This window comes from Chenopodium album, chromosome 4 (assembly GCF_948465745.1).
Source record: "Chenopodium album chromosome 4, dcCheAlbu1.1, whole genome shotgun sequence".
Lineage (NCBI taxonomy): Eukaryota > Viridiplantae > Streptophyta > Magnoliopsida > Caryophyllales > Amaranthaceae > Chenopodium > Chenopodium album.
Genome location: NC_137837.1, coordinates 77346400 through 77374322, shown reverse-complemented (window position 1 = coordinate 77374322; position 27923 = coordinate 77346400). Strand labels below are relative to the sequence as shown.

The 27923-nt window shown below is 33.6% G+C and overlaps 2 protein-coding genes across 2 annotated transcripts; one reads left to right on the top strand and one right to left on the bottom strand.

Annotated features, from left to right (window-relative positions):
- Positions 1 to 2013: 2013 nt before the first annotated feature.
- On the bottom strand, positions 2014 to 2679 carry LOC145627374 (stigma-specific STIG1-like protein 3). Its single transcript, XM_081679765.1, has one exon. The coding sequence runs from the start codon at positions 2573 to 2575 to the stop codon at positions 2099 to 2101; it is 477 nt and encodes a 158-aa protein (XP_081535891.1). The 5' UTR covers positions 2576 to 2679; the 3' UTR covers positions 2014 to 2098.
- Positions 2680 to 5671: 2992 nt separating this feature from the next.
- On the top strand, positions 5672 to 26999 carry LOC145629398 (uncharacterized). The gene is made up of 23 exons (XM_081681997.1): positions 5672 to 5842; positions 6764 to 6982; positions 7515 to 7545; positions 7747 to 7925; positions 8729 to 8888; positions 9268 to 9364; positions 12489 to 12658; positions 12927 to 13090; positions 15306 to 15491; positions 15639 to 15728; positions 16245 to 16325; positions 16549 to 16692; positions 17135 to 17217; positions 19391 to 19532; positions 19693 to 19776; positions 20708 to 20869; positions 20955 to 21039; positions 22909 to 22986; positions 23411 to 23477; positions 23557 to 23662; positions 24545 to 24661; positions 24749 to 24805; positions 26660 to 26999. Exons 1-23 carry the CDS (start codon positions 5696 to 5698, stop codon positions 26801 to 26803), a joined length of 2793 nt encoding a protein of 930 aa, XP_081538123.1. The 5' UTR covers positions 5672 to 5695; the 3' UTR covers positions 26804 to 26999.
- The last annotated feature ends 924 nt before the right edge of the window (positions 27000 to 27923 follow it).

Genomic DNA, 27923 nt, shown 5'->3' with positions numbered 1-27923 from the left:
GTAATTAGCTTTTTAATTTTACCCAACGTTATATAAAAAATCCATATTTATACTTTAACTTGTTTAGTGTTTTCATTTCTTCCATTGGAAGCTAACACTATTCATAGGTCAATAACTTGATTTCCTTGTCCTTATGAATGAAATCAATGAATACATTATTCTTCAATCTATTACCATATAAAGGGTTGACTTTTGAGTTCTTAATCAAATAATAAAGTGGTGTATCTTCAGCTTCTTGTTACAGGAAACATCAGCTTAAAGTCAACTCCATGCATCTTCCATGTACTCGTATTGTTAAAATGGCTAGCTCAATAAAGTAAAGCAGAAACCTAATATGCAAGTTATTGCAAGCTAAGCCTCAAGCATGAAACAAGTGTGAAATGAGAAGCATTATTATTTCTGTTGTTAATATAACATTAATATAACTATCTCCTGTTAACAACTCAAAGGGTGCAAGGAAAACAACATTAATTAAGCAACAAGAATAAGGGGCGACTAACCGTGTGACTAATTAGATCGATCGATCTTATTTTCTTTGTTTTTTTGTATGTATAGTAAACTTTTAGTGTTAACATAAATTAGTAATTTTTCACTTCCTTTAAGTCACAAAATTTGTTTGGAAAAAACAAAAGTATATTACAGAGTACGTGAATAATTTCAAAATTGCAAATAAATTTAGATGCTTTGAACACATAATGATGTATGTGACCTATGTCTAGGTTTAACCTACTATATATACCTAGCTACATTATTCAATCTTACATAATACTCTCGATCTTCACAATAGGTTTACTTTTCAGCAATAAGGTTTAATTAATAAAGTTATTTTGAACAATAAAGTTAAGTTTAATTAATTAGTCAAATTTATTATCAGCTTCACATAAGTACATAACAAAATATACTAATTTTTTTTTTCTTTGAAAGAAACAAAATATACTAATAAATCAATCAAAAATTAGTAATTACGTAATAAGTAAATATAATTTCTAACACATAAGTAAGCTGCAATCAATAAAAACCATTATCAGTTATCAATTTTGTACAATAAATTTATTTTGATGAAGAGAACAATATAATACTCCTTTACATAATAAGTATTGTTCCTTTCTTTCTTTCATTATTCTTTCTTCATAAGAATTAAAGGTAGTAGAGGGATTGTGTAATTACTGAATATATGCATACATACATAATAATTATTGACAGCAGGCTTGAACAATGTGTTCTTTCGTCATGAGATCGAATTAAGGGCACGGTAGTAGAGAGATTGTTTACTTACGGAATATAGTCAGTAAGTTTTTTTTTGGCTGTCAAATTTAACGAGAATTAATGCCTATAGAGGTGGCCTGACATGTGACAAATTTCTTTAATATAAATGGCATGGTAATTATCATTTGAAATTAGGAAGTATATATTTTTCATGAGCTTATTTTATCAAAACTTAGAAAGAGTATAAACAAACTCTATGAGAATCGGACACCCAATTTAAATGTACTATATTTTGAGACGAAGTGAGTATACACTTATTAAACAAAAAAAATATATTAAAGCTATTGGACTCTCCCATCTTTCAAAAAATAAAAAAAAAAATTTAAAGGTGGACTCTCCCATACATACTTATGTTTGTAACATAAGCTTTTTACAAAAAGATTTAACAAAGTTACTCAGGTTATCAGCAATAATTTGCATACTTATGTTCATCGTTTAATAGTTTGATTTCTCCTATGAAAGTCCATATTTTGATTGTCATACGATTAAAAGGTGCTTTTACTCAGCAATATTAATGTATCGCATACTTATATTATGTTTATCTATAAATAAATATATAGTCTGATTATTCCTCCTATAAAAGTTCATTAATTTCGTCAAAAAAGTTTAGCTAGAGATTGAATTGGAAGATTATACCAAATAAAAGATTGATCCAATCATACATTAGGAACAAATTTTGATCAAAATTTTATATACAATATAAATTTTGTAGTAATAAAGATGTTACAAGATACAAGTATAATTGTAGCATCAAATATTATATACGATAAAAATTTCTATCATAACCAAAAAATATGTTATACAATTGCATAATAGCAAGTAGTAAATTAAATCAAGCATAGTCACACAACCCATAAACACATAATTGTCCATCCAAACACTTGTTGTTACACCTCCCACAATGTCTTTTATCATAGGTTTTGTCTACGCACTTTCCATCACAACATTCATTAGTAAACTTGCACTTGTTATGGCAACCTCCACAATTCTTCTGATCAATGGTTAGATCAAAACACTTGTTTCCACAACACGTGAAGTTCTTCCCATACATGGCGTCGCACACCGCGTAGTCCTTGTGACAATGGTCCGCGGGCTTTAAGCTTCTTCCATGACGGTTGTAATCACTCTCGGCTAAGAACCGGCTCACCCTCCTAGAAGGGAGCGCGATGTTGTCCTTTTCTACTCCATTAGGGTGATCTTGTTGTTCATATTTGATACTAATGGAATTGAAGGCGATTGTGGCTAGTAGCATGGTGGTAGCTATCAAGGCGAATGCCTTCACTACCATCTTCATCATCCTCGACGACATTTGATATTATTTTTCTTGTAAGTTATTGAGAAGAATTTGAGGAGATGAAGGTGGAAGAGATGAGGTGAGTAAAGGTAGGGAAAGATAGATGTTTTGATGTTATGTTGTAGTAATTTAAGTTGGTTTAAGATGTAAGAGGAAATGAAGGTATTTATAAGGGAATATAAAGGAAAGAAGTTAGTTAATTGACTCCAAAATTATAGGAGTTAAACTTCTAAAACAAAAAGGAAAAGGAAGGTGAGGGGGTTACTTTATTTGGAGACAATGCATGCATGAAGTGTGTTTGTATTTATATTAGGGGTTAGTTTCTTTTGAGAGATGACTAAAAATGGAAGTTTGTGTGTATCTTGAATTGTAGGGAAGTAAGTTGCATGCATGTTGAATTAATTACTTGAATAACAAGGTCCCTTGTACGAAGCATGAGGCTCAGCTCATTATACTAGTATACTCAACGTTTACAAGCTAAGTGAAATAATTTGTTAGTACCAAGAGATTATTCTTGAAGAAGTAGAAAAAAAAAAAAAGAAGTAGATTGTTGAAGATCATATACATACATTCCCTTAGAACATCAATAATATTAACAATTAAAAATTATATATACTATTTTCCCTATGTTGTGGCTGGAATAGATTAAATCTATCTCAATGTGAGCATAGGGTGTATGTTTATAAGAATAATCCAAACTGCCTATCTATTCCAAAATTCATTAGTTGTTCAATTATCAAAAGGAAATGAAAATCTATCTTAATATAAAAAGGCAATGTCTGTCAAATTGATCAATTACAATTTACAAATATAATATAGCATTTAAACTACTTTATAAGTAAATAGCTTTTTTCTTTAATGGTTTAAAGGACTCTAGCCAAACCTTCAATTCAATCCTCATATTATTTTATAATTTGTTTTATACAATATTTGCAAGTCAGACACATAAAAGAGGAAAGGGTGAGGAATGGAATCATCACCGTCAAGTATTGCACTTGAGAGGATTCAATCTTATGAACTCAGTTAAGGTTATAAGTTAATTAAATCCCCAACCCCAATTATACTAATTAAGCCTTATTTGATATACGTACTAGCTTATTAATTAGTTTTTGCAGACATCCTAATAAATAACTCCCTAACTTGTACAATGCTTGCCTTTCATGTTAATGATTTATTTGCATTAGTATAATAATTTATTAAAACATTAAGACTCATTTCTTTCATTGGAAGCTAACACTACTCATAGGTCAATAGCTTGGTTTCCATGTCCACATATATGAATACATAATTTTTCTTCATCAATCTATGAACAAATAAAGGGTTGACTTTTGAGTTCATAATTATTACAGAAAGTGGTGTATGTACAACTTCTTGTTAAAGGAAAAATCAGCTTGAAGTCAACTCCATGCCTTTTCACTATATTCGTATGGTCAAAATGGCTAGCTCAAAAAGTAAAGGCAGCAGAAATCTAATATGCAAGCTATTGCAAGCTAAGCCTCATGAGAAGCATTATTTCTGTTGTCAACTAACAATCTCAGTTTCTCAACATAACTTAATTTAATTATCTCATGTTAACAACTAACTCAAAGGCTGACCTGGAAAACAACATTAAGCAACAAGACTAATATAATGGGCGACAAACCGTGTACCTAATTACATTAACACTGTTTTTATAGTCAACTTTCAGTATTAACATAGATATGGATCCCTTTTGTTAACTTATAATTGCAACACTTATTGGAAGTAATAGAAGTATATTGCAAAGCACACTTGCTTTTTTGTACAATGACATCATCATGATGTCAATGTGACATCATCGTGACGTCAACATAACATCATCGTGGCATCATTAGTGTCAGCAATTACCTCAATAATTTTCAACAGTACATACAGTCAGTCTATTCTCTGCCTGTTTTTTTCCTTTTCAAAACCATAAATATTAAGGGTTTGTTCAGATTGACTGAACTGAACCGAACTTATTGGAGCTTAACTGAACTGAATATTTAATGAGAGAGGGAAATTAAAATAAGATCTGAACTTAACTTATTGGAGGTAAATCGAACTGAACTTATTGGAGGTGAACTGAACTGAATTGAAAATAAGCTGAAGAGAACAGACCCTAAAAACAGAGTTCAATTATATAAAAATATACTTGTGTCAAGTACTCCTTCAATGTTCTTTTTACAAGGTGCAACGAATTGATTTTACAAAACTCAAGAGCTTTATATAAAAATATACTTGTGTCAAGAGCTTGAGTTGAACTAGTTAATTAAAATAGTACTTCTTCTATATTTATATACTTGTAACACACTAGTTTTAATTAACCGCACTTACAGAAAGATAATAGACTAATTAAATGTGTAAAATAATTGAAATAATTTTTCCATCAATAATTTCAAACCACAACTAATACCTTGAGAATATTGGAAACTTGTAAAGAATAAAACCGGGCTTTGAGAATGCGTTAAGGTTAGTCAGGAGCGGTTAATGACTATAACACTCCTTAATAAAAATGTGTAAAAAGTAAGTGTATACTCTTTTAGCATGAGTAAAAATATAGAGCTAGGAATGTGACGAGCCTACTCGCAGGCTGCTTAGGCTACATATTTTTAACAATATCTGTCTTACCAATATAAGACCACCTTGTAGGTGGACAAAGAGTAGAGTGAAACTAGGATACATGCTTGTAGTGACTCTCAAAAGTGGTCTTAGAATGATAAAGCGATATTTAGTAAATGTTTCTCGTTATGATCATTGTTACCGTGTTTACACATCAATTTTCATTATTATGCACAAGACACAACTTGTAGGTTTGGTTGTACATGCGATTTAACGATGAAAGAATATCAAGAGCCTAATACGATTCATTTTTTTCTTGATCCGTATTAGACCCAACAACCTACATGATAGTATATCTTTTTTGGACCTTGAGTGAGATTTGAACTCGTGACCTTAAGGTTACAATGTGAGCTCCTCATCAAATCCACTCGGCTAGGCACATTAAAAGTGGGGAGGGTAAAGGAAAACCCCGTCCCAAAGTGTCTCTAAGGGTGTTTAATCCAATAACCTGATTAATCGAGTCTAAATTCACAAAACTTGAAGTTATGAACTTATGATGCCAGGACTCCAGAAGTAATGGCGGATACTGAAAGCAGTGAACCACCGAAAATGGTCGTCAAATTTCGAGCAAGAGACTACGCCGCAGAAGCAAAGGCACATTCTCTCCCTCGAATTCCGGCCGATCTTCATCCTCTCTCCTCTACTCCTTCTCTCTCTCCTCAGGTTTTCGTTCTCAACTTTCTGTTCATGTTTATTTCGATTAAAATTAGCTATGTTATTCGCAGAAAAATTCAATTAATTTATGCACTCGACAAATTGCATTAGAAATTTGTTGACTTGTTCATCAGTAGTTTAAAATTCGTTGATTTCTCTAAATTAATTTGATGTGTATGATTAGGAGGAATGTAATGAGGAAATCGGAATGTAATTTTTGCACATTGAATTAATGCATTGTTAATTGTTCTGATTTCTGAGGGTTTGATCATGCAAATTAAGTGAAATTGATCATTTTTGATGTAGATAACTCAACACTGATTAATTTCGACCTTTGTTTCGAACATTTTGGTATTTTTTGGATTATTTTTCTGTTCACGGAATGAATTTATACTTATGCATGAAACAAATTATTTTGTGCACTCGGGAGTGTGATGCGCATCATAGTTCATAACAAAACACATATCCTCGAGGTTAATATACGACTCAGAATAAATATTATGTAAGTATGATAAAATGACATGCAATTATATTGAAAAACAACATTAATTTGGAGGATGACACTCACTTGCTCAAAATAACGATATCTTTTTTTCAAGACAAATTAGACAATGCATTGAAATGAATGATCTAATCATAATTTAGAAGGACTAGATCTCCACACTGATGACTGATCACACCTAGTGGAGTCAAACATTTTCTCTTCGAAAAGAAAACCAAAAAAATTAGAATGAAACTGAGAGATTTTGCACTTACTATTTTTGTGATTCAGGGTGCGATACTGCGATTGGTGCATAGAAAAACAATTGTTAATTAGAAGAGCCTTTATTATTTATGTGAAATGCCGCCTATTGATTAATAAATGTTCATTTTAATTTTATATTTTCTCTGTCTGCTTACCAATTGCTTGTGCAATAATTTGTGCTTTAGGTTGATGTTAAAGATGAAGAGAAGGATGACACTTTTGATCCTTTACGAGCACCACGTGGCAGCATAGTTGTGCCTTCCAAAAACTCAGAGGATGCTCCATATGCTTCTAAATCAGATATCTCAAGCAGTTATGTTCAACCTCTCGGGAAAGATTGGACCACATTTAAGAAATTTTTGGTGCAGAAGTTTCCTCCTTCTAAGACGGTTGCAGTTTCATCGGTACGCGTGGCAGTCACCTGAACATCTTATATACTTAAAGTAGGCCAATATCCAAACCTAGTTGAAAACTAGAGACCCAAAACTGGCTCAACCTGTATAGGTACTCAAAAGACCCCTAATTACAATATGATCCGACCCTAACCCAAACCTGAATTGAATTGCCATATTGTCATCTCTAAAGCAAATTTTGTATGTCTATTGCTTGCGTCTACCCCATTTTCTTTGCTAGATCCTGGAAGTTCTTAAAATAATCAAGCTGAACCCTTTTGTAGTTTCCAATGTGTCGTAAGAGATATGCCCTCTTCTGATATTTTCTGTTGAAATGAATGTTTTGTTTGACAAAGTTGCCTGAAAAACTCATTAGAAAACAATCAATTTTTGTTCTTCTAAAATTGTTTGGAATTTTTTTAGTAGCTGACTGAAGGAATCATGGTTTAGCCTCAATATTTTCACATTTCTCATGTTAGAACATGTAATATCTTTACTCTTTAGTAAGCTGTTATAATGACATCTTTGTTTCCATCATTTTCAGGCTGCTGATTTGGTGGTCGGAAATCATAAGGGTAATTGGGATCCTTTTCTCTCTTTATTATTATTATTTTTTTTATTTATATGTCAGCTTCTTTGTTTCTACCTTTTTGTAAAACATGCAAGTATACAACCCGTTTTGATGTTATGACTTTTTCCCCTCACAAATGCTGCTGGTTGCCTCTTTAATGCTTTAAGCTACCTTACTCATTCCAAAATGATGCCTATTTATGCAGCATATGAGAAATTGAATACGCATTTGGATGAACTGGATGATCCACAGGGATCAGCTGTTGAGGATGTAAAATTTATCACACAGCAAGAGTATACTGCAAGATTAAGTGAAATGAAGAATGAAATTCTTTGTACTTGGGCTGCTGGTGATCATTTTAAATCTCTGAAGTTATCTGTTAAGGCAAGTTGATGAAGTTGTAGGATTTTTTCATTATCTTTAGTTGGACTCTGACCTTATGTATTCCAGGCACCCTGCCCACATCTTCATTATCATTTCCTAGTTAAATATAATAAGCTGATATATAGGTGAAGTGATCTTTGTATTTTAGCTGTAAAATTCTTCTAAGGCCATTTCTGGTAGGTTTTTTTTTTTCTTTATTCAAGATCATCACGGGTTTCTATGTGATTGGTATGATTGAAACCTCTTAATTAGCAGCAGAGACTAGCCAGAGAGTATATAAAAAGAAGAGATAAATTGCCTTAGAACAACCAGACAGACATAGCAATATCACTGTCAAGGAGGGCATATATTTATTTGGAGAGTGAATGACCACTGTAGTTATTTTTCTATGTGCTTGCAGGTTTCCTTCTGGGTTCAAATATTCTTCTACGCTTTAATTGTTAGTGATTTCCCCCATTTATTGAACTCTGTGAATTTATTATTGATTTGCTTCTCATTTGTGCTCTAGAAGTGATTGTAGGAGAAACTTTGCTTTCTCTTTTACCATTTCTTGTGGTCACTTGGGGATTAAGGAAATAAGTTTTCATTGCTTCCCACAAAGTTGCCAGACAAGCCACTTTTTGTGGAATCAGAATTGTGATTTTACCTCAAAAAATGTGTTTAAGATGAGTCCAATTTAATGTAGATGAGGGGTTCCATTTTTATTATACAACTGAAAATAAGTTAAAAATTGTATTTTCTCAAGCAGTTTTGATATTTTTCTCTTTATGTAACATGGAATTCAGAGATTGCTTAATTTGCAGGTTGCTAGGTTATTGAGGGATACGGCTTTGCTGCAATTTTATCCAACCTTGTTTACTCTTGCTACTGACATATTGGATATGCTTGGTGATATGGTATGGGAGCGCATCAAGCAGAAGGCCGAATTTTCAGAAGATGGTTCACAGATTCATGCTTTGCCAGGTTTTCGTCTTGTTTTTAATCATCACATTCTGCATTTTTTGGGTCTTGCTTCAATTTTTGGGAGTGCATTAAGCAGAAGGCCGAATTTTCAGAAGATGGCCCAATAAGGTTTAATAAGGTCCAATAAGATAAGATAAGTCATAAGTTTATGACTAACAAAATAAGATAGTATAAAATGAACTCAAGTGAAGAGAACATTACATTAATTCTTTCTTCTTTCTTATACTTCCTGCACTTCCTTTTGGTTGTTTTTCAGAAACAGTGCCCTCTTATTAGGGTTCAGGGATGTCAGTAGATGCGGGATTAGTGTATGAAAATATTCTTTCCATCAATTTAAGATAATTATGGTTATCTGAAATTTGTGATTGGTTTATGATAGAGGATTTCCAAGCGAGTGATGTTTGCTCAGATGCAAAAGAAACCTGTCACAATTGGTTTTGCAAGATCGGTTCCATACGTGATCTGCTGCCTCGAATGTGAGATTACTGCTTCTTACTCTAATATGTTCCTTATTGTTTAAAATCCTGCTTGCATTTAGATGCATTGAGGCACATATAAATGCAGATAACTTGCACTGAGATCCTAACATCCTCATTCACTTACCACTGAATGCTGAGATCCATAGATATGCAGAAAACAAATGATGAATACTCTCATAATGTATGTCTTAAGTTTTTTTAATTTTTTATATTCTATTATTATAATCTGATAAATTACGTTGTAGAGGCCATTTGTCCAACACTCCAACTGCTTATATCATCTAATCATCTTTTCGATATTCTTATTCTAAAGATTTCTCTTCTTCAATATCTCTTATGCTTTTCTGAAGAATTAACTTTAATGCATAAATGTTACTTGTATTATCTATGCACCTAGTCTGCTGATTGCTATATCTTGTATTAACTGGTTTAACGAGCTGGTAAATTGCTGATTGTTTTAAAGTGTTTGGTCTTTAAGTGTTAAATATTAGCAAATTCTGTGTATGTAATAGCCAAAAAAGCTTATTTGAAAAAGCTCATATAACAAACTTTTTTAAAAAGAGTTTTTGAGCCTCAAAAACTCTTTCAAATGGTCAAACCTCTAGGCCTCAAAGCTAAAAACTCTCCAGAAAAACTGTTTACAAAGCAAGGCCTTAACCAACTTAAGTTTCTTTAATTAACTCACCTTCTTTGTAACAATCTTTCTCCTGTCAACTCATACATACCCTTCTCCATTACTCCTAACGTAACAACCAATATCATCACCTACCAAACCACTACTCCCACAGTAACCACCGCCCACCTCACTAAAATCACCACCACCTCCATTACTCTGTCCGAAACAACCACCTCCAACCCCACCGAGCCTTTGATAGTTCAAAACCACCATCCACCTTTACAAATCTCATCAAAACCACCACCCACCTTCACCACTTTTTGCCAAAACAGTCTATTCCATCACCACTGCTATTTAGTTCCCCATCTCATTCTTGAATTTACTCTCTCCTCTCTTAATTGTACTGGTGCCCGACGGTCATGATGACGGTGATTGGGATGAGGAGAAAAGGAAGATGGGTTGTTTTTTGTGATGGAATTATTTTACTAATCCATTTATCTTTATAAGTAACTTTGATTGATTTTTTTAGATCTGGATATTTTCTTTGAAATTGAACTATCTAACTCAGATATATCAAGTTTCGTTGTTGTTGTTTTTTTCCTAGTTGATTTTAGGGCGATGGTGGAGGCGGTGGCGGTAGGGGTTGTGGAGATGGACGGTTATGGCTGTTAATTAATGAAATTGGTAATCTGCAGGGATGACTGATGAATTTAAGGGAGTAAGGTGAATAATTAAAGGGGTTAATGAAAGAGTTTAGTCATTTGGGGACCAGTGAATAGTAATTTTCTTAAAATGTGTGCTAAAGGGTGTTATGCAATTATTTAAAAATGGAGGAAGCAATATTATATTGTAAAAAATCGATTTTCTTGTTATAAATTGTGCATCGCATGAGTTCTAACCTTGTTCATTACTATTTTACTTATAAATGTGTGTGTTAAAATATGGGCGTGTCAAACAATGCAGCTACAGCCCATCCATTTTCATGATGTTGCTATAGTGGAATAATATGATTGAGGATTCACATGGATAGGGACACAATTTAGCAACTATTTATGCTGAAGATTAGATACAGTAGAGTTCTAAATCAAGTAAGATTTAGTAAACCACCTATCATTTATTATATTTTATTTTATTTGTTTGGAAATGTAATATGCTTAATTAGTTTCTTGCACACTAATTAGAATTTGTTCCTGAGTTTTAATCTTATTTAATTGGATGTAATTATATTTAGTGTGATAAAGATAATTTACTTTTAGAGTGTAAAGCCTTTGAGAGAGAAATTTATTGTTGTGAAGCTTCGAACATGTTATCAATCTGGCTTTACTGTCTTTGTCCATTGCCATTAACATCAAACTTAAGAATCATTGTTATGAATCCATCGAAATGCTTAACAATCAATCAATCAATCAATCAAAGCCTTAATCCCAAAAGTGGGGTCGGCTAACATGAACCAAATTTGATTATTCCGTGTAGTCATCAACATAAATCTTTCTCCTCCATCCCTTACGATCCAAAACTTCATCCTCACGTAAATCCATGCACTTCATATCCTTCCTCACTCCTTCCAACCAAGTCATCTTTGGTCTCCCTCTTCCTCGTTTAATCCCTCCATGGTCCCACTCTTCCACTCTTCGCACCGGTGCACCCTCGGGTCTCCGTCTTACATGTCCAAACCAACGCAGACGATTTTCCCTTAATTTATCTACAATGCCCGCCACACCTACTTTCTTGCGAATAACCTCATTTCTGATTCTATCTCTTAAAGTGTTTCCACACATCCACCTTAACATGCGCATTTCCGTAACCTCCATCTTTTTAATATGCTCTTTCTTAGAAGCCCAACATTCTGTACCATAGAGCAACACTGGTCTTATGGCAGTCCTGTAGAATTTTCCCTTCAACTTTAAGGGAATGCTGCGGTCGCATAGCACTCCCGTGGCCGCTCTCCATTTAAGCCACCCTGACTTAATCCTGTGGGTCACGTCTTGATCAATGTCACCATTCTTCTGGATGATCGACCCTAGGTACTTAAAACATTCACTCATGGTCAAATCCTTTCCATCCAAACTCACCACTTCATTGCTTGTCCCCCTCTGAGTGCCAAAACGACATACCAAATATTCAGTCTTACTCCGACTTAGCTTAAACCCTCTAGATTCCAACCTTTGCCTCCATTGCTCCAACTTGACATTAACCCCATCCTTAGTCTCATCCACCAAAACGATATCATCTGCGAACAGCATACACCATGGAACCTCATCTTGAATTGGTCTAGTTAATTCGTCTAGAACCGTTGCAAAAAGAAAAGGGCTTAATGCAGACCCTTGATGCAATCCGATTGTAATAGGGAAATGCTTAACAAGATTTATATAAATAACAGAAGTTTTTTTTTTTTTATTATTTTTTTTTATTTATTTATTTTTTTTTTTTATGCAACCCTGTTATAACTTTTGACATTTCTTCTGGTTTTTTTGCCACTACCTTATGAGAAATTTTGTATTTCAGCTACTTGGAGCTTGCTATATTGCCTTGTTGGCGTTTTTTACTTGATGATACCACTGATGTAATCCAACGCTTGCTGGCGATGATGCGTGGGCTAGGCAATCCCTTGGCATCTGCATATTGTCATCTATATATGGTCTACTGTGTTCAGAAATTACCTTTATGCCAAAATGGTATATTCAATTGAAACTTGCATATTTATTTTGTAGTACCTGTTGGGTTTATGCTTAATATGTATGCCTGTCTTTTGTTTCTTGTTTATTTTTTTTTTATTTGTTATTTACGTCGATGTGGTTCAACTTTCAATTTTACTGTATTTGATTCAAAGAAGTTCCAAAAGCTTTCACTAAATGTAGGGGAAAAAAAAAATGGCTTTTGACAACTCAAAGTATTGGTTTTTATATTAATTATGATACCATTTATAAACTACCCAATTTGCAGGGTATCTTGTTACTTGCATTAAAGACATTAATCGCATGATGGTACCTCTTGTTGCATCGAAAGAAACCACAGAAGGTAGAAATACCCAGAATAATCAAGTCCTTGTTCACCTCATGGAACCATCCATGTGGTACATCATGAAATGCTTATTTAAGGATCATCAGGTCAGTGAGATATTAAGTATGTAACTTTAGTGATTTCTATGTTATTTGCATGCTCATTCCCATAGGACCACTGTACATAGAAATTAGAGTGATATTTAAAGTTTTTTGTTCTGTATCTTTTTCAGGTTATTCTTTTCTTAATCTTAGTCTATGGTTTCCTTGAATCTGTCTTTTCTTCTGTTTCTTTCCCTCATGCTTAATGGATTTTGTAATTCTTGAACTTCTTACATGTGGCTTTTCCTTCTTCCTACTGATGACTGATCTTATTTGCTTGGGACTATAACATCCCCCTATCTTCAAGGCTAGTTTCTTCTCTTTCATAGCTCTCTAGAATCTGGAGCTTACAAGTTCAAAGATAGATATGAACTTTAGTTCATGCTTTCTGGTTTGATTAGTCATTAATGAGTTTAGCTCTTACGCTCTTGCTATATCTATTTCATTGTCTTTTCTTTTTCATGTATCAAATTGGATTTCCATCAGATTCAAACTCTGTTTTGACAAGGAATTGTTTTTTGAGAGCCATTGAGTGCAATTATAACTTGTGCTGGCAATAATGTTTAAGTGTGATCTCAGCTTGAGGTTGCTGGCAATAATAGAAGCCAGTGGTGTTTTGTGGTTGGCGTAGTCTTGACGTTACTTAGGAAGTACAAGATCTTCAATTTCTCTAGTATAAACCTAAATCACAAGAAAACTTAGAAGCAAATCTTTGTTTCTGAATAAGTAGCTTTGCTTGCTTCTAGAATTTCAGGATGCGGCTAGATCCTAGGTCAGATATAGTCATACATATTATTAGTTAAGGGTACATATTTGTTGTATATGAAAATCATTTACATTTAAATAGGACTAGGTGTCCTGTACTCCTCTGTTAGCTATTAGAGTGTTGTAACTACACCATGCATCACTGAAAGACAAAGCATTGAAAAGCCTTGAAGAAATCTCAAAGCTAAAGCTTATAAAACTACTCTAGTCAGTCCCGTAGTCCCCTAACCGCATTATGATGCATCTCTGACCACAAAACAGAGGATTTCCAATCTAGTGCATGACAAAGGTAATTTTTTGGTGCATTAACATAGGTTGCTTACTGCAACCTTTAAGTCTTATAAAGTCTAGTCAGAAATAAGCTAAGAACACAACATTATCAAAAATAGCAATGCAAAACTGCTGCTTATAAGAAGGGATCATATGAATTCAGAAGTCTAGCTTATTTTCTATGTGAATTTGTTGTTAATAGAGAGAAATGGTTTTGCTATTTGTGTCTTCTATTGTGAAAAGCGGATGGTTCCTTTTCAGTGCCGGAGACTGCTATATGTATATTCAGATGATGGTCTGTTTTTGGAATTTTCAGCATTTTCATGTTTCCGAGATGCAGTAAGTGGATTTTGAATTTTTAATAACAAGAGTCTGTCCCTAGTCATGTGTTGGATGCAGGCTTGGGTAACTGCTTACATTCAAAAGGCATTATGCAGAATGTTGTTTCCACTGAGAATTGTATGCATTATGCTACCTTAAGGCTATATGACATCTTATCAACCCCAGTGTATAGGCTTGACAGTACTGCTCTTGGCTGTAAGGATGGTGATGATAGAGTAGTGGACTACTGGACTGTCTTGGGATGATGGGTTAGAATCATTTGTATTGTACTTATGTCCATGTTACATAAACCAATATTGGAGGATTTCTGATGACTTAGGTTTGTTATCATGCGCTGTGCGCCTGTGCCTCATCTCACTCCTTGCAGATTGGAACTTCATTGGGAAGGATTGAGCTCTTTCCTAGGTGAAGACCTCTCTGGACGTGACTTACCATTGATCATACTATACACTACTTAATTTTTCCATTAATATCTGTGCTGTGCTGAGAAGAAAGTGTCTTTTTTGCATTGCTTTGTAATACTTTCTTGGACTTTTATTATTGAATGTCCATCATAGTGACATAGTCTCTTGGCTTAGAAAATATTTGTTTGTAAAGTTTTGGTATGCTCTCTTCTTGTGGATAAATCCTCTTATTTTAAAGTGCCTAGTGGGGAGGGGAAAGGGGTGGCTTCTACTTACTGATCTATTACACTAATGGTTTCCCTAGAAGTTTGCATTTAATACTTGTCTTTAGCTCTCTGGTTATCTCACTCATCTGTGTAACATAAAATACAAACCATTTATACTGCTAGCTGACATTTGTGTGTTTGTGTGTGTGTGTGTGTGTGTGTTTTTTTTTTAAGCAAGGATGCAATACACTTTTCAAGCTTGGAATCACAAGGAATTTATCGGAGTTGTTTGGCGAACATTCTTGTGTCTCACTCAATCTTCATCATCTACTTAAGGAACTCCCACCTGAGGCTGTTAGATCTAATATTCTGCACATTCTTGACCTCATTGAGTGCGGCATTGGTTCATCCTTTGATCAGGTCTCTGTGTATTTTTGCTTCAAAAAAAAAAAAAAGATCTCTCTGTATTTCTCCTGAGTTGAAATCTTAACAAATATTTATCTGATGTATGCTTTCAGGGGAATTGTTCAATACTCATTTGTTTTATACTTTCTCCCTAATTTTTAGTGTATGAATTTCCGGCTCCTTGGATTCAGGCTTTATGAAACAGACGCTCCTGTGGAGATCGTCAATGTGGTTTTGGAGCGAGTGATTCAGGTCTATAATGTTTCTTACATGATTAATTCATTCTTTCAGTTCATTTGTACCACCTGATCTTTCTTGATGTATACCTGTTTTTTGCAATCGTTTGCTTGTAGTTTTGATCTTGAGGGTAATTTATCTTATAGGTCAGGGATGCATGTATGAAATTATCTATTTTGTTTCAGTTAGATAAGTGCTTGAAACTAGATCCTGATTATCAAGAGCTGTTACCTGCCCATATTGTTAAGCTTTCATTATAATACACGGCTTTTCTCCTCACTCTATTCACTCTTCTTAGGTTTACTGAAACAAAATTATTCGCGTGTGTTATTCTTGAGATATTGTCTGTGTAAGATTAAGCAGAGACAAATAGATATTGATGTTGGATCATGGATTGTATATATCTCCAGTTGCCATTAGAGCTGATTGTATATTGTCAAGTTTCATGTTGCAGCTTTTAACATGGAGCATGATTATAATTGCTCTTTACATCTTCCTATCAATGTTGCTGACTAATATATGGAATTTCAGGATGTTATTGAGTACCAAGAACTGGATGATTACCTAAAAGTCATAGATGGTTATGTTGATGTTGTTCTTCAGAATCAGATGGTGAGTAAGAGTAGCTGTTAAATGATCCTACTCTGCAGTTGCTTGAAAACAAATGTGGCTTTTTTTAAAACCCGATTATTGATTGAATACATGGTTTTAAGAGTTGATTTGATAAAAAAAAGGATGTAAATACTGTTTTTTTTTTTTTTTTAACCTGATAGAAAGTGTAGACCCGTTACTTAATCCTTCTTAGTTCCTCCTGATCAACTCTATTTTATAACAGAAAATTCAATTGGAAGGGCTACTTGAGAGGATTGCAGAGCGAGCATGCAACAAATGGATAAAAGACAGTGAGCTCGAGAGCTTGCAGTCTGTTTTTATCAAGATTCTTAGTCATACAAAGTGCTTGGAAGATATTATAGAGCTGGTATCTCTCCTACTGTCCTCACATTTATGTGTCTCAGATTTGATTAGATGTTGTATGCTGTAAAAGTGTGCTGGAGCACAACTAGTTTATTATTATTACTCCCATTTCATGATTTGTGTTTTTTGAGGTTATGCCTATACACAAGTTACATAATTGTTTCATACAATTCTAATTAGTATATTCATTGGTGTTTTAAATTGCAAGTTTTTAGTGCATTGATATTGTAATTACTATGTAATGTGATAAAGAATACTACGCCATAAGTTGCTGTGTTGACATATTTTACCCCTACCACCTTCCCTTTAAAAAAGAACATTTAACTTGAATTGTGTGACTATATGAAGTATTTGCATGCTCTTAGTTTTATGTTTCCAAATGAAGTTACTGGAGTACATGCTACTGATGCTAGTCATCTCAATATCAGTTTTGATGGTCCTTGCAGAATTTCTTTGCTGAAATCATGGATGTCATGCGTGGGACTTCAAAGAATGCCATCAATATGCGTATTCTTGAAATTGCTACCAGGTACATAGTATCATCTAATTTGGTCTCACAGTTGCTATCCTGATGAATGAAGTTTTTTTTCCCCCTTTTGTTATACTCTTTGACTAATGACAAGTCGAGTTCACTAAAATGCAAATTAAGGGCAATAATCTATTTTCTTTTACTACCTCAACATAAGAGAGGAAAAATTTGTTTTCCAGTTCATCAAAGCTCTTTTAGGCTTGACAGAGATGAGCCGAATAAAGGGTTGAAATTTTTAATCAATCAATGGGATATCTTTTACTTATTTTACACAATTCTTTAGGTCAAAATATCAGGGCAGCAGCTTTCTCTGAACAATGACGAGCAAATAAAAATGCTCATATATGAATAGGTTTACAGAGGAGAATCTGGATCATCATGTACTAGCCTACAGGTGTAATGTGTAGCTATTCAGGCATGCAGATGGTATGGCTGTAATAATTTGATACATATAAAACATATCCTTTCATTCCTTTGTAGGATAATGGCTTTTTCCCCAACTGAATTTACATATAATAAGATAAGTTTGCACTCTTAAAATATTCACTAAAAGTGCTTTCCCCTTTTATTTTGTACGTAATAATTAGATTAAGCTATATAAAATGTATAATTTTAACTGTAATTCATAAAAAACTTGTGGATTGGGTAAAACCTGTCATAGGTCTTAATATTCATTCTGAAATCTGTATATTCTACTGTGACAACATATATTAACTATTAAGGGAGGGTGGTGTTATTGAAGGGTAATAATAGACGGAAGGATAAAAAGTTCGTCTTAGTCGTTGAAAAGAGATACTTCCTTCGGCTTTTTAGTTGCAACATTTCTGTATATATTAAATAATGTACATGTACAAGTTATACAAAATATATTTGAACAAAGAATTCATTGAGACGAATCTAACAAGATACAATATTATTGTTTTTCGTTAAGTATAAGGTCTTGTTTTCTTCACCTTAATTTTGCTAAACTAATATTGTTTTTGCTGAACTGAAATTATTTTAATTTTGCTAAACTTGGAGTTTATTTTTTCCCTGAAATAATTTTTAGTGATGGATAGCATTTGGCGCCCACATGTTTGAATTTAAGGGAACTTGTTTATTACTTTATACTGGGGTTCTCTATTATATATGTTCTTTAAAGTTTATGATTTTTGCTGATTAAAAATTATTTTTGCTTTAACTTATATTTATTGTACTGAAATTAATTTTACCTAATGGTTTTACTGAATATTATTTGGATAGGATGATGAGAATAGGGGCTAATAAAGTTTATTTAAAGTGGAGTATGTGAGTAGTGTACACTGTAGAAGTATTGCTATTGAAATAAGAAAAAGTAAAAAGAGGAACTATAAAAAAAAGGCGCTTACTATTAATAGCTTGATACTGCAGATGATATGGAACCCCTCTCTCCCCCTTCCTCCCCTGCTAAAATAAAATAGGGGTATATATGAATTATAAAATAACAGTACTGAGGGTGAATGAAAACGAACAAAAATACATTTTATTTGGTATACAATAGAGAGTCTACACTCTACAGGATAGGGATTATGTAATAAACGATATGAGCAATGAGAAGTTAAGCAGAGAAGTAGCCTCAATGTCCTCTTCAACATCCTAATATATCATTTTGGCTGACGGGCAGGTGGAGTGACTCTTTCTGAAAAATTCACTGGATCTAATTTTGTAGCAAGTAGATTGAAACAAAAAAGTAGCACTGATGTAAGCTAACATTATTGGAGTATTCTTTTTTAAAATTTTCAGGATATCTTGAGAATGGATATGCGATAAAAAAAAAAAATTTAGAAGAGGGGTTGGATTGAATAAACCTTAGATGTTTCAATATGTGTATATCCCAAAGATGAAATGACTAACTGAAAGGTATTTTAGCAAGCAGCCAATTACAGGTTTCAGTATCTGTATTATGTGCTGTTTCTGATAATTGAAGGTGTTTTGAGTTGATGATTAGGCAGTATGAAAGGCTGATGCATTGCATATTTTTTCTTTCTGCATATGAATGCTCCGACACTGATCTCATGTATCTCTGCAATTAAAAGTCTTTTCATACTTTCTGCAACTAGAAGCCTGGGGATTCAAGTCTTTTGCTTTTGGGACTTGTCTTAACTAATTTCAGTTGTCTTCATGTCTGCCTAAGTACATCTTTTTTTATCTATAGGAATGGATGTATCTGTTGTCCGACTACTATACAGTTCCTTTTCGAAGTTTGTCAGGGTCTGCATAATGCCAAGGGCTCTTCAGACATGCTGGACAGTGATTATCAACCTTTGGAGCGTTTATGCTCTCGTTTTGTGCAAATGGTAACAAGTCATATATACACAATTTCAAACCCTCTTTTTTTCTCCCCTCTCCCAATTTTATAAGTAACTCTTTTTGTGTTATGTGAAATTTATTTACCATCATGTGCTGACGGTGCTGTTACGTGACTTGTAATTAGTGATTTTGGAAACTGTTGAACAGGTTGATTTTGGGACTGAGTGGGAACGTCACCTGGCATTTTTGATTGAGTGTCGTGCAACTTTTGCTAGTGCAGATGAAATCAAGGTCTGTACTCTCTACTAGGCATGCCACTAAGTAAAGCAAAATGTTGTCATGATTAGTTGCTAAATGTTTTTCCTTCTGCTTATGTTCTCAAAGCTTTGATAAATCAATTCTGCCCTCATCAATTAAACAGGGAACTGAACTAGAAAGATAAAAGGCAAGACCTTTGGACTGTCCATTAATTGGTATTACAATTTTATTTTATTTTTCTATTTTATTATTTTATTTTATTTTTATTTTTAATTAGCAACTCTATGAATGACATCAATTTCAATGATGCATTAGAATCTTTGATTTAGTTGATTTGGATTTTGAAATTATTTGAATGGATAGGGGGAAAAAACCGTTTATTTATTGCGCATAATGAGATGATATGTGAAAAACTTACTATGTTTGGTCTTTGGAGATAGAGAACTAGGTCCAATATTCAGTCTCATGTGCCTGCTATGTATTTCTTTAATGTTGTAAAGTTGCTTCCCTGTCGATACCTTTAAACTAAGGATCTGACATACATGTAGTATTCAGTCTCTTGCTGATTATTATTGTAGGGACATAACTACATTTCTTCTTACAACCTACCCGGACTACAATAACCCGCCATAGGTGGAGCCTTATAAAAAGGCATTGGTGCAATTTTTTGGCGTGTTAATATACTACTCTGTTTGAAAAAAGCAGTCCACATGTAATGTTTTTGTGATGTTGACTGTCACCATTATTTATCAACAGTGTATCTTACGAAGGCATACGTTGAAGAATTTTGCAGTAATTTAGAAGTGCCGAAAAAGAAATAATTTCACATTTTAGCTTGATATATATATATATATATATATAGTAGTCAAAGTTTGGAAACCTTGACCATTGAAGTGACTTTATTTTCAAAAGGACATAATAATTTCTATGAATTACTTTTATGTAATGTTTCCATTTGTTGCAGGAAACTCTTGTTCATCATGCAAACTGCTTAGTGATGAAAGCTTTGAAGGATTCAAAGCAACTTGTCTGTTTTGGCAAGTCCTGTTTAGCATTTTCTGAAGCTACAATTCCTTCTATTGTGACTCCTGTAAAGCAGTTATATCTATATCTTGAGACTGCTGAGGTATGAGGCTTCAATGGTTTTTGTTGTTGGATTAGGTTTCTGAATACTGAGAGTAATCACATGATGATCTGTTATATACTTCCAGGTTGCATTGACCAGCGGCTTAGTTTGTCATTCAGATGGATTAATAGATTCAACTTTAAGTTCTCTTCAAAATTTTGTTGCTGAGGGTTAGTCTGTTTCCCTAAATTTTAAAACATTCTTGTTTGTCGCTGGTTTCCTGCTTGAGCTCTTCATAATTTGATGTCTGTTTTGTCAGCCAGATATTTTAATGCATTAGCAGCTCAGTTGAATCGTTTACTATTTAAGCCATTGTTATGTACCAAATGTTGTGGTTCCAAGTGATGCACTATGAGTTCATTCTACAATAGACGGCTGGTGAAAACATTGGGTCACAGTTTATGAACTTTATTTGTCACTTTGTTGTAGTTGCAATAATATGTACTTTTGGTGAATAAAATTCAACACATTTTGGGAAATGAAGTACTTTACAAGTTATCATGCAAATTTTGCTGGAATAATATTTTGGCTAGAGTGAACTATACTATCCTACCAAAGCTACTTCTAGGGTCCTCCACTATCTTGGTTGTTCTATACAACCACAGTCCCTCTATGATTGACAGACTTTCTTCTCTGATTATAATTATTAGTCTCAAAAGATGTGTTTTTATGTGGCTACCACAATCATTCCTTGCTGAACATTCAAACTATATACTCCCTCTATATATTAGTAAGTGCTCCACTTTCTGTTTTTGGCCGTATTTCAATAATTGCTCCATTTCTATTTTTGGGAACTTAGAACAAAAATTTACTATTTTCCTCCTCACTAGTGTTCCCCTATTGTATTATTTTTTTTGATTCTCTCTCCTTCCCACTTATACCCTACTATTGCTTTTTCATATATTTTTTTTTATTCTTCATTCAATCAACCCCACTTCAATAGTAAATTAATGCATTCTACTAATTCTTCTAAAACGCTGTGCCAGGGAAATGGAGCACTTACTAAAATAAAAAGGGAGTATTCTTTTGCATTAATAACTACAACTGACCATTGATAGAAGTCACTGAAAGAGTGAAAGGTAATTTGTAGACAATCAATTTTACTGGGTTTGACCTGTAAAAATGCTTTTACTAAAATTTTCTAAGAGGAGCCTAAGACCTACCTTCACAAAAGTGGTATGTATATTGGTTATTAGTAGAGACATTTATCTATCTCCATTCTGGTTCATTTAGACATTCACTGGCATTCGTGACATAGTGGATGTGATAAGCTGATAAATGATCAATCAACAAGTAGATAGAGGGAAAGATACTTTGGGAAGCTAGAGAGACAGAAATAGTGGGACTGCATGTGAATGCTGATCGTGCCTATAAAGATTCTTTAAAATGTAAATGCTAAAACCATCTATCTTTAATAAAGAATCCTATGCTAGCATATTAAAATGTTCTGTCAAGGTTTCCACCTGACGAGCTACATGTTTCTGAGAAGCACAACTCCATTATCTTACGCGTCCAATTGCGCAATGTTCATTCCTAAAAAAATTTTAAATTCTCTGTGGAAAACTTGCCTTCAGTTCATGATGGAAGATGTCTCCAATGATGAATCCTATTCAAAAAACCTTGCTATTATTGTTAAGGAAAATGATGCAAGATCATAGTTTAGTCTTAGGTTTAAACAATTTTCTGACATTTCAGAACTACCACTTAAGATTTGAGTGAATGAAACCTGAACTCCATGTATAGTATGTGAAAGCTTGGTGACTTTCTTTCGCAGTGCCTGTTACTAATAAATGTCTAATTTGCGTACCCAGAATACGTATATGGATTCTCTGGAGTCTGGTTGCTTTGATTTTTCTTGCCGTGCTACTTCATATCATTTATACATTCACTGTTACTCTGTTAGTGATAAGTGTCTTATTTGATCACCTGGGCCATGTTTATGGATTATCTGGATTGCTTTTGATTTTTCTTGGTGTGGTACTTCATATCATGTGTATTACAAACTGGAAATTCTTTTTAACATTAATTTTGTGTTGTAGATTCAGGGACACTGCTTGATGTTGGTAGAATCATCTGCATAATACAAAAACTGTGCAGCCTTTTGATCATGGTTCCAGGTACTATAGATGGACTTAGATCTCACCAATCTTATTGAATTTTCATAAATAAAAGATTATTTCAGCTTGTTTTATGTAAGCGTTAGATTTTCCATTTTGTCAGTGTGCTATTTACACACTCATCATCCCATTAACTGTGAAATGTGTTATGAATCATGTGTTATATTCTAGGAAAAAAAAGGAGGAATTAGTCATCTCCTGTGTCCAGTGATTCTGTGTTTAGGCAGGGGCAACATTTATTCAATCCAACTTTTATGCCTATGGTTATATATTTGCAAGTACAATTCCGCTTTGCACACTTCTTCCCGTCCACTTGAAGAATTCAACACTCCCATTTTTTTCGTTACATCTTCCAATGACCAATTATCTATCTATGCTTCGAAATTTCCTACCAGAATACTGAATATTATTGCATCACTTCTAGGTAACCCTATGCATGGAGTCACGTACATCCCAAAGAGCTTACTCTCACTGGTTAATTCTCACTCATTGTAAGTTTTATTAATATTAAAAAGAATGATACTTCCAATACTTTGTTTTCCACCCCTTATTTATTCAATTTATTCTCAGGCAAAATAATGCTAGATTAAGAGTCAGAACATTGTGCGCAAATATTATTTTGCTGGCAGCATTATCACAGCATAAACTCCCATATAGTCCTTGTGGCACGAAAGAGGTATGCGATTTAGCTATGAGATATCTTTTATATATGCAAAAAACATCTTTTGGTTGTCTTGACAATGAAAATTTTCGTGTCATTCTTAGGAAGCTTAACTTTTGATATAAAGAATATATGACTGTACTTTGCTAATTAATAAATTAAATTTTACTGGTTTTCAAAAAAAAAAAAAAAAAAAAATACTTGTAATTTTTTTGGTTATTATGACCACATAATTTTTATCCCCTTGAGATTCCGTATAGGCCCTCACTTCTTGGTGGTTGTATACACTGCTTTAGATAGGGTGTAGTATTATCCAACTTGCAGTTTATAAATATTAAAAGAATAGATTTGTGGCGTCATTTATATTTTTGATATAGTATCCAATATCCAGTAACTTATGATTGTGCCCCGAATAGGCTAGTCCAATTGCTTAAGAAGAGCTTATAAAGTTTCCATTTTTGGCTGGCTGGCTGCATTTGTATGTGTAGTTGGCTATTTAGCGCCATACTCTAATGGGCTTCTCATATGCTGAAGGCCTGAAGACTTCTGGAGTCCCATATGAGGGTTTTCTATTTAGTTGTTTATTTGAAAGATTACCATGTTTGAGGTGGTTTATTTTGCCTTATGAAATCAGTGAGAATGATGTAGGCTATTTTGAATGAATTGTCCGTTTGTTTATATAAGTTATTATTTTAATGTTTTCCCATTTTTTCATCAGGTTTGATGGACATGAACTTTAATTGCATCTTTCCATAATAGTGTTCCACTTCCCTTCTTTATTGAATTTTTAAGCTTAATTTGTCATTACTGAATTAATGGCTTAGGTTACTCAATTAAGATATGAAAAAGCTATATGTTTCTCTCTTGCTTCTTATGGTATAGAGTGATGTCATGCAGGTTCCTGGTAATGACATCCTGTATTTTGATGATCTGTACTACCATGAGGAGCTTGCATCTATCTCTAGTCACATTCTTCAGGACTTTGTTCATGCAGTTAAGGAAGAAGCTTCCCCGGTATGTTTATCTTTCTATGAGTTGTTGCCTTTACAACCGAGTTTTCATTATGGGCTCTTATGTTAATAATTGAATGTCACTATCTAGATTGCTCGGGGAAGCCTTGCACTTGATGCTTGCAACTGTATTGTATCAGCCCTCCAGGTTTGGTCCTGATTAGTTTCATTAGCTTAATGGTGGCTTTTATGAACTACTCCCTCCGTTTTCTTTTAAATACTCACTTTCCTTTTTTGATGTTTTTTTAATTTACTCACAAGTCACAACTTAACTTTTAGAAATGGGGCCCACTACTGTTACTCTCACAACTAATATTTTTATGTCAATATGACACTTTACTTAATTACTACCGTGTTACCGAGATAAAAAGGGGAAAGGACGTTCAGTTTTAAATTTAAACAGGGGAAAAAACCGGGATGGGATAGGTTACAGGTTATGTGCAACGATTTGACATAAAGCAGAGAGGGAAAATGTCTAATCGTTGCACATAACCTGTGACGGAGGTAGTACTTTTTTCCTCCCCAAACTTTAAATATGTAGTACAATTCTTGGTTTTCGTGATTAGAGAAGTGTGTAAAAAAAAAAAAAAAAAAAAAAAAAAAAAAAAAAAAAAAAAAAAAAGAGGGGGTCTATGTTATTTTTCACCCTAGCATCTCTAGCTCCCAACAAGTTGTCATGGTCTCATGGAGTTTGAAGCATGGTGTAAAAATGCGGCCATTATGTGACGATTATCAGTGGCATTTTTTGTGGCAACAGTTCTATGTAGTAGGGTGTGCTTGTCATAACTCTTCTGCTAGTCCACCCAGCACCGCTAGATTTGTTGCCGAATATCTTGGTCAGAAAAAGAATTTCCTAATGTTGTAGACCTGAACTGCTGACACTTTGCCACATATTGTATCTTTTGAGCCAATAAGGGTTTGATCACTTAAAACTCATGAGGCGTTTATCTGTGTTAAGGGCTTTGTTATTACTCAAGGTCGCTGTTCAGAGGAGGTGGTTCCTTCGTTGTGGGTAATTGGGAATCTCACTCGTTCTAAAGTAGTGTACGCTCCCCCTTAAGAGTAATAACTTAGGTGCTTGAGAATTGAGAAAAACCCATGTGGAAATTATTTTGCAGCTTAAAATCCTTGTAAAATGAAATGGATGTGTGGATATAGTGATGCATATGAGGGTGTTTGTAATTTGTATCTCACCCAATTATGAAGTTTATTTTCCAGGCCATAATATTCTTATAAACATATTATAGTGAGCATGTGCCAAGGATGGAGGATTGGGATGTGCTGATGGCCTGATTATGAAAGGATGTTTGGAGGCTCAATGCATTCGAAGGCTCTAGTCCAGCCATGAAGGCACTATAGAGATAAAATAAGAGATAGAAGTTCTGGCCTCTATTTGTATATATCCTTGGAATGGTGTTGTATAGAACTGTAGAAGTCTCTAGGCGTTATAAATGTGAGTGTCACTTGTATGAGGAATGCTTGACTAGTTGAGGAGGTGGAAATCCTTTTGGAGCTCAAGTGCTTTAGAATCTCATTTATACATCCTTTAAAATTCTCCTCTTTGTTCCACTAGTCCCTTACACACAAACCATTTGTAGATGATAACTTAGCCTAGCTAAGATTTTTGAGATACCGGACATGTTTGATCTTCATTCAATGTCATGTATGTACATATAAAGGTCATGAGTTCAAAACTAGTATCTCCATAGTATTATCAATGTTATGACTCAAATTAAACTAGGAAATGTTAACATGATGGAAAGGCGGGAGATTGGGAATAAGCATGCACACTAGCTACTAAGCTCAAATAAGAGAACACGGTTCAAAGATAGATAGACATGATATTATAACTCTATTGACAATAACTTAAAATGAAACAAGGTTTTTGTTTGTTTGTTTGTTTATGAAGGGAAAATGAAACAAGGATGAATATGTTGATGCTTGTAATGGATGTCTTCCTTCTTATTGTTTGATAATATTGTTTGCTATTCAATTTATGCAGATAGATGACAACGTATTAAGTATCTGCAATGAATTGGTGGAGATTGCCCGGTCTTGTTTGAGCACGAATCACAAGTACTTATTGTCAACATCTAACTTCTTTGTTGCCAATCAAATGCGTAGTGTTACAATATCCAATAGCTGATAGTATGTATATATATCATGTAATCAGTGTTTTTGGTTTTAGTTATGTATCAAGGCAAGATGGTTAGATGTGATGTGTATATTACAAGTACTTTAAATAGATAGAGTAATTGTTCTAGATGCATTGATCTTACTAGTTACTACAGTCTACAGCTTGTTTGAGGTATTTGCGTAGTAACTCAAGCCTTGTTATTTCATAGCATGCCTCAACTGTGACTTATAAGTGTTTAATTGCATTTACTCTTGAAAGCCAAGCATTTTGAACTTCAAGCCTTGGTGTTGATGGAATTGAGAGGGGTTTCAAACTTTCAACGCTTAAATAGGATTAGATCAACAAAACAATGACAAGTTCGAATTGGTTTTTTTCTTTTTTTTTATGTCGATAATGTTTTTTGCCAGGAGTTTTCAGGTTGGATACTAGAGTCGCATAAATTTATGTTCTAAAGAAAAGAAAATAAGAAGAAATGATAGTAGATGAATAATGTGTATATTCTTCTCATGGAAAATCATGGGATAAATTGAAGATAGAACAGAGTTAATGGATCACCCAGAAATCATAAGCAGTCAAATGTCTTCAAAAAAGAAATACGTCAAGATAACAAAATTTTATAATAAAGGATTATGATTGTTAGGTCTTTTAATTACATAGAACTATAATTCATACTTTGTACTCCATATTTTTTTATTAATTGTGTTAGGTTGTTAATTTCTCCCTCCGATAAATATAATTACGTGTTTGTAAATGGTATCCAAATCTTATAAATTAAGATAATCAAATAAATTTTTTATTTAGAAACCCACCAAGGGATAACTAATTTGATACATAAATCATTCAAAAGCAACATCTAAAGTATGATTTGGATTACCACACTCTTTAACCAAAGGCTGAAAATGTGTCAATTTGTGAGTGACTTTATTCACACTTAACTAAAGAACTTATTTCTTTGTAAAAAAAAAAAAAAAAAAAAACTAAAGAACTTATTAGTGTTGTGCTCATAATATTTTACGATGTTTCCCCACAATAACAAATTAGAAGGAAATTGACACCTAACCACCCAAAACTAATTCGAATGAAACACTAAAAAAAAATATTTAAAAATTACTCCGTACAAAGTACGGAA

Excerpts from the sequence above, each read along its gene's own strand:
- LOC145627374 (XM_081679765.1), bottom strand. The coding sequence starts at position 2,575 with ATGTCGTCGAGGATGATGAAGATGGTAGTGAAGGCATTCGCCTTGATA.
- LOC145629398 (XM_081681997.1), top strand. The coding sequence starts at position 5,696 with ATGGCGGATACTGAAAGCAGTGAACCACCGAAAATGGTCGTCAAATTT. Across the intron at positions 7,546-7,746 it reads GGTGGTCGGAAATCATAAGG|CATATGAGAAATTGAATACG; the intron begins GTAATTGGGATC and ends CTATTTATGCAG. Across the intron at positions 12,659-12,926 it reads ATTACCTTTATGCCAAAATG|GGTATCTTGTTACTTGCATT; the intron begins GTATATTCAATT and ends CCCAATTTGCAG.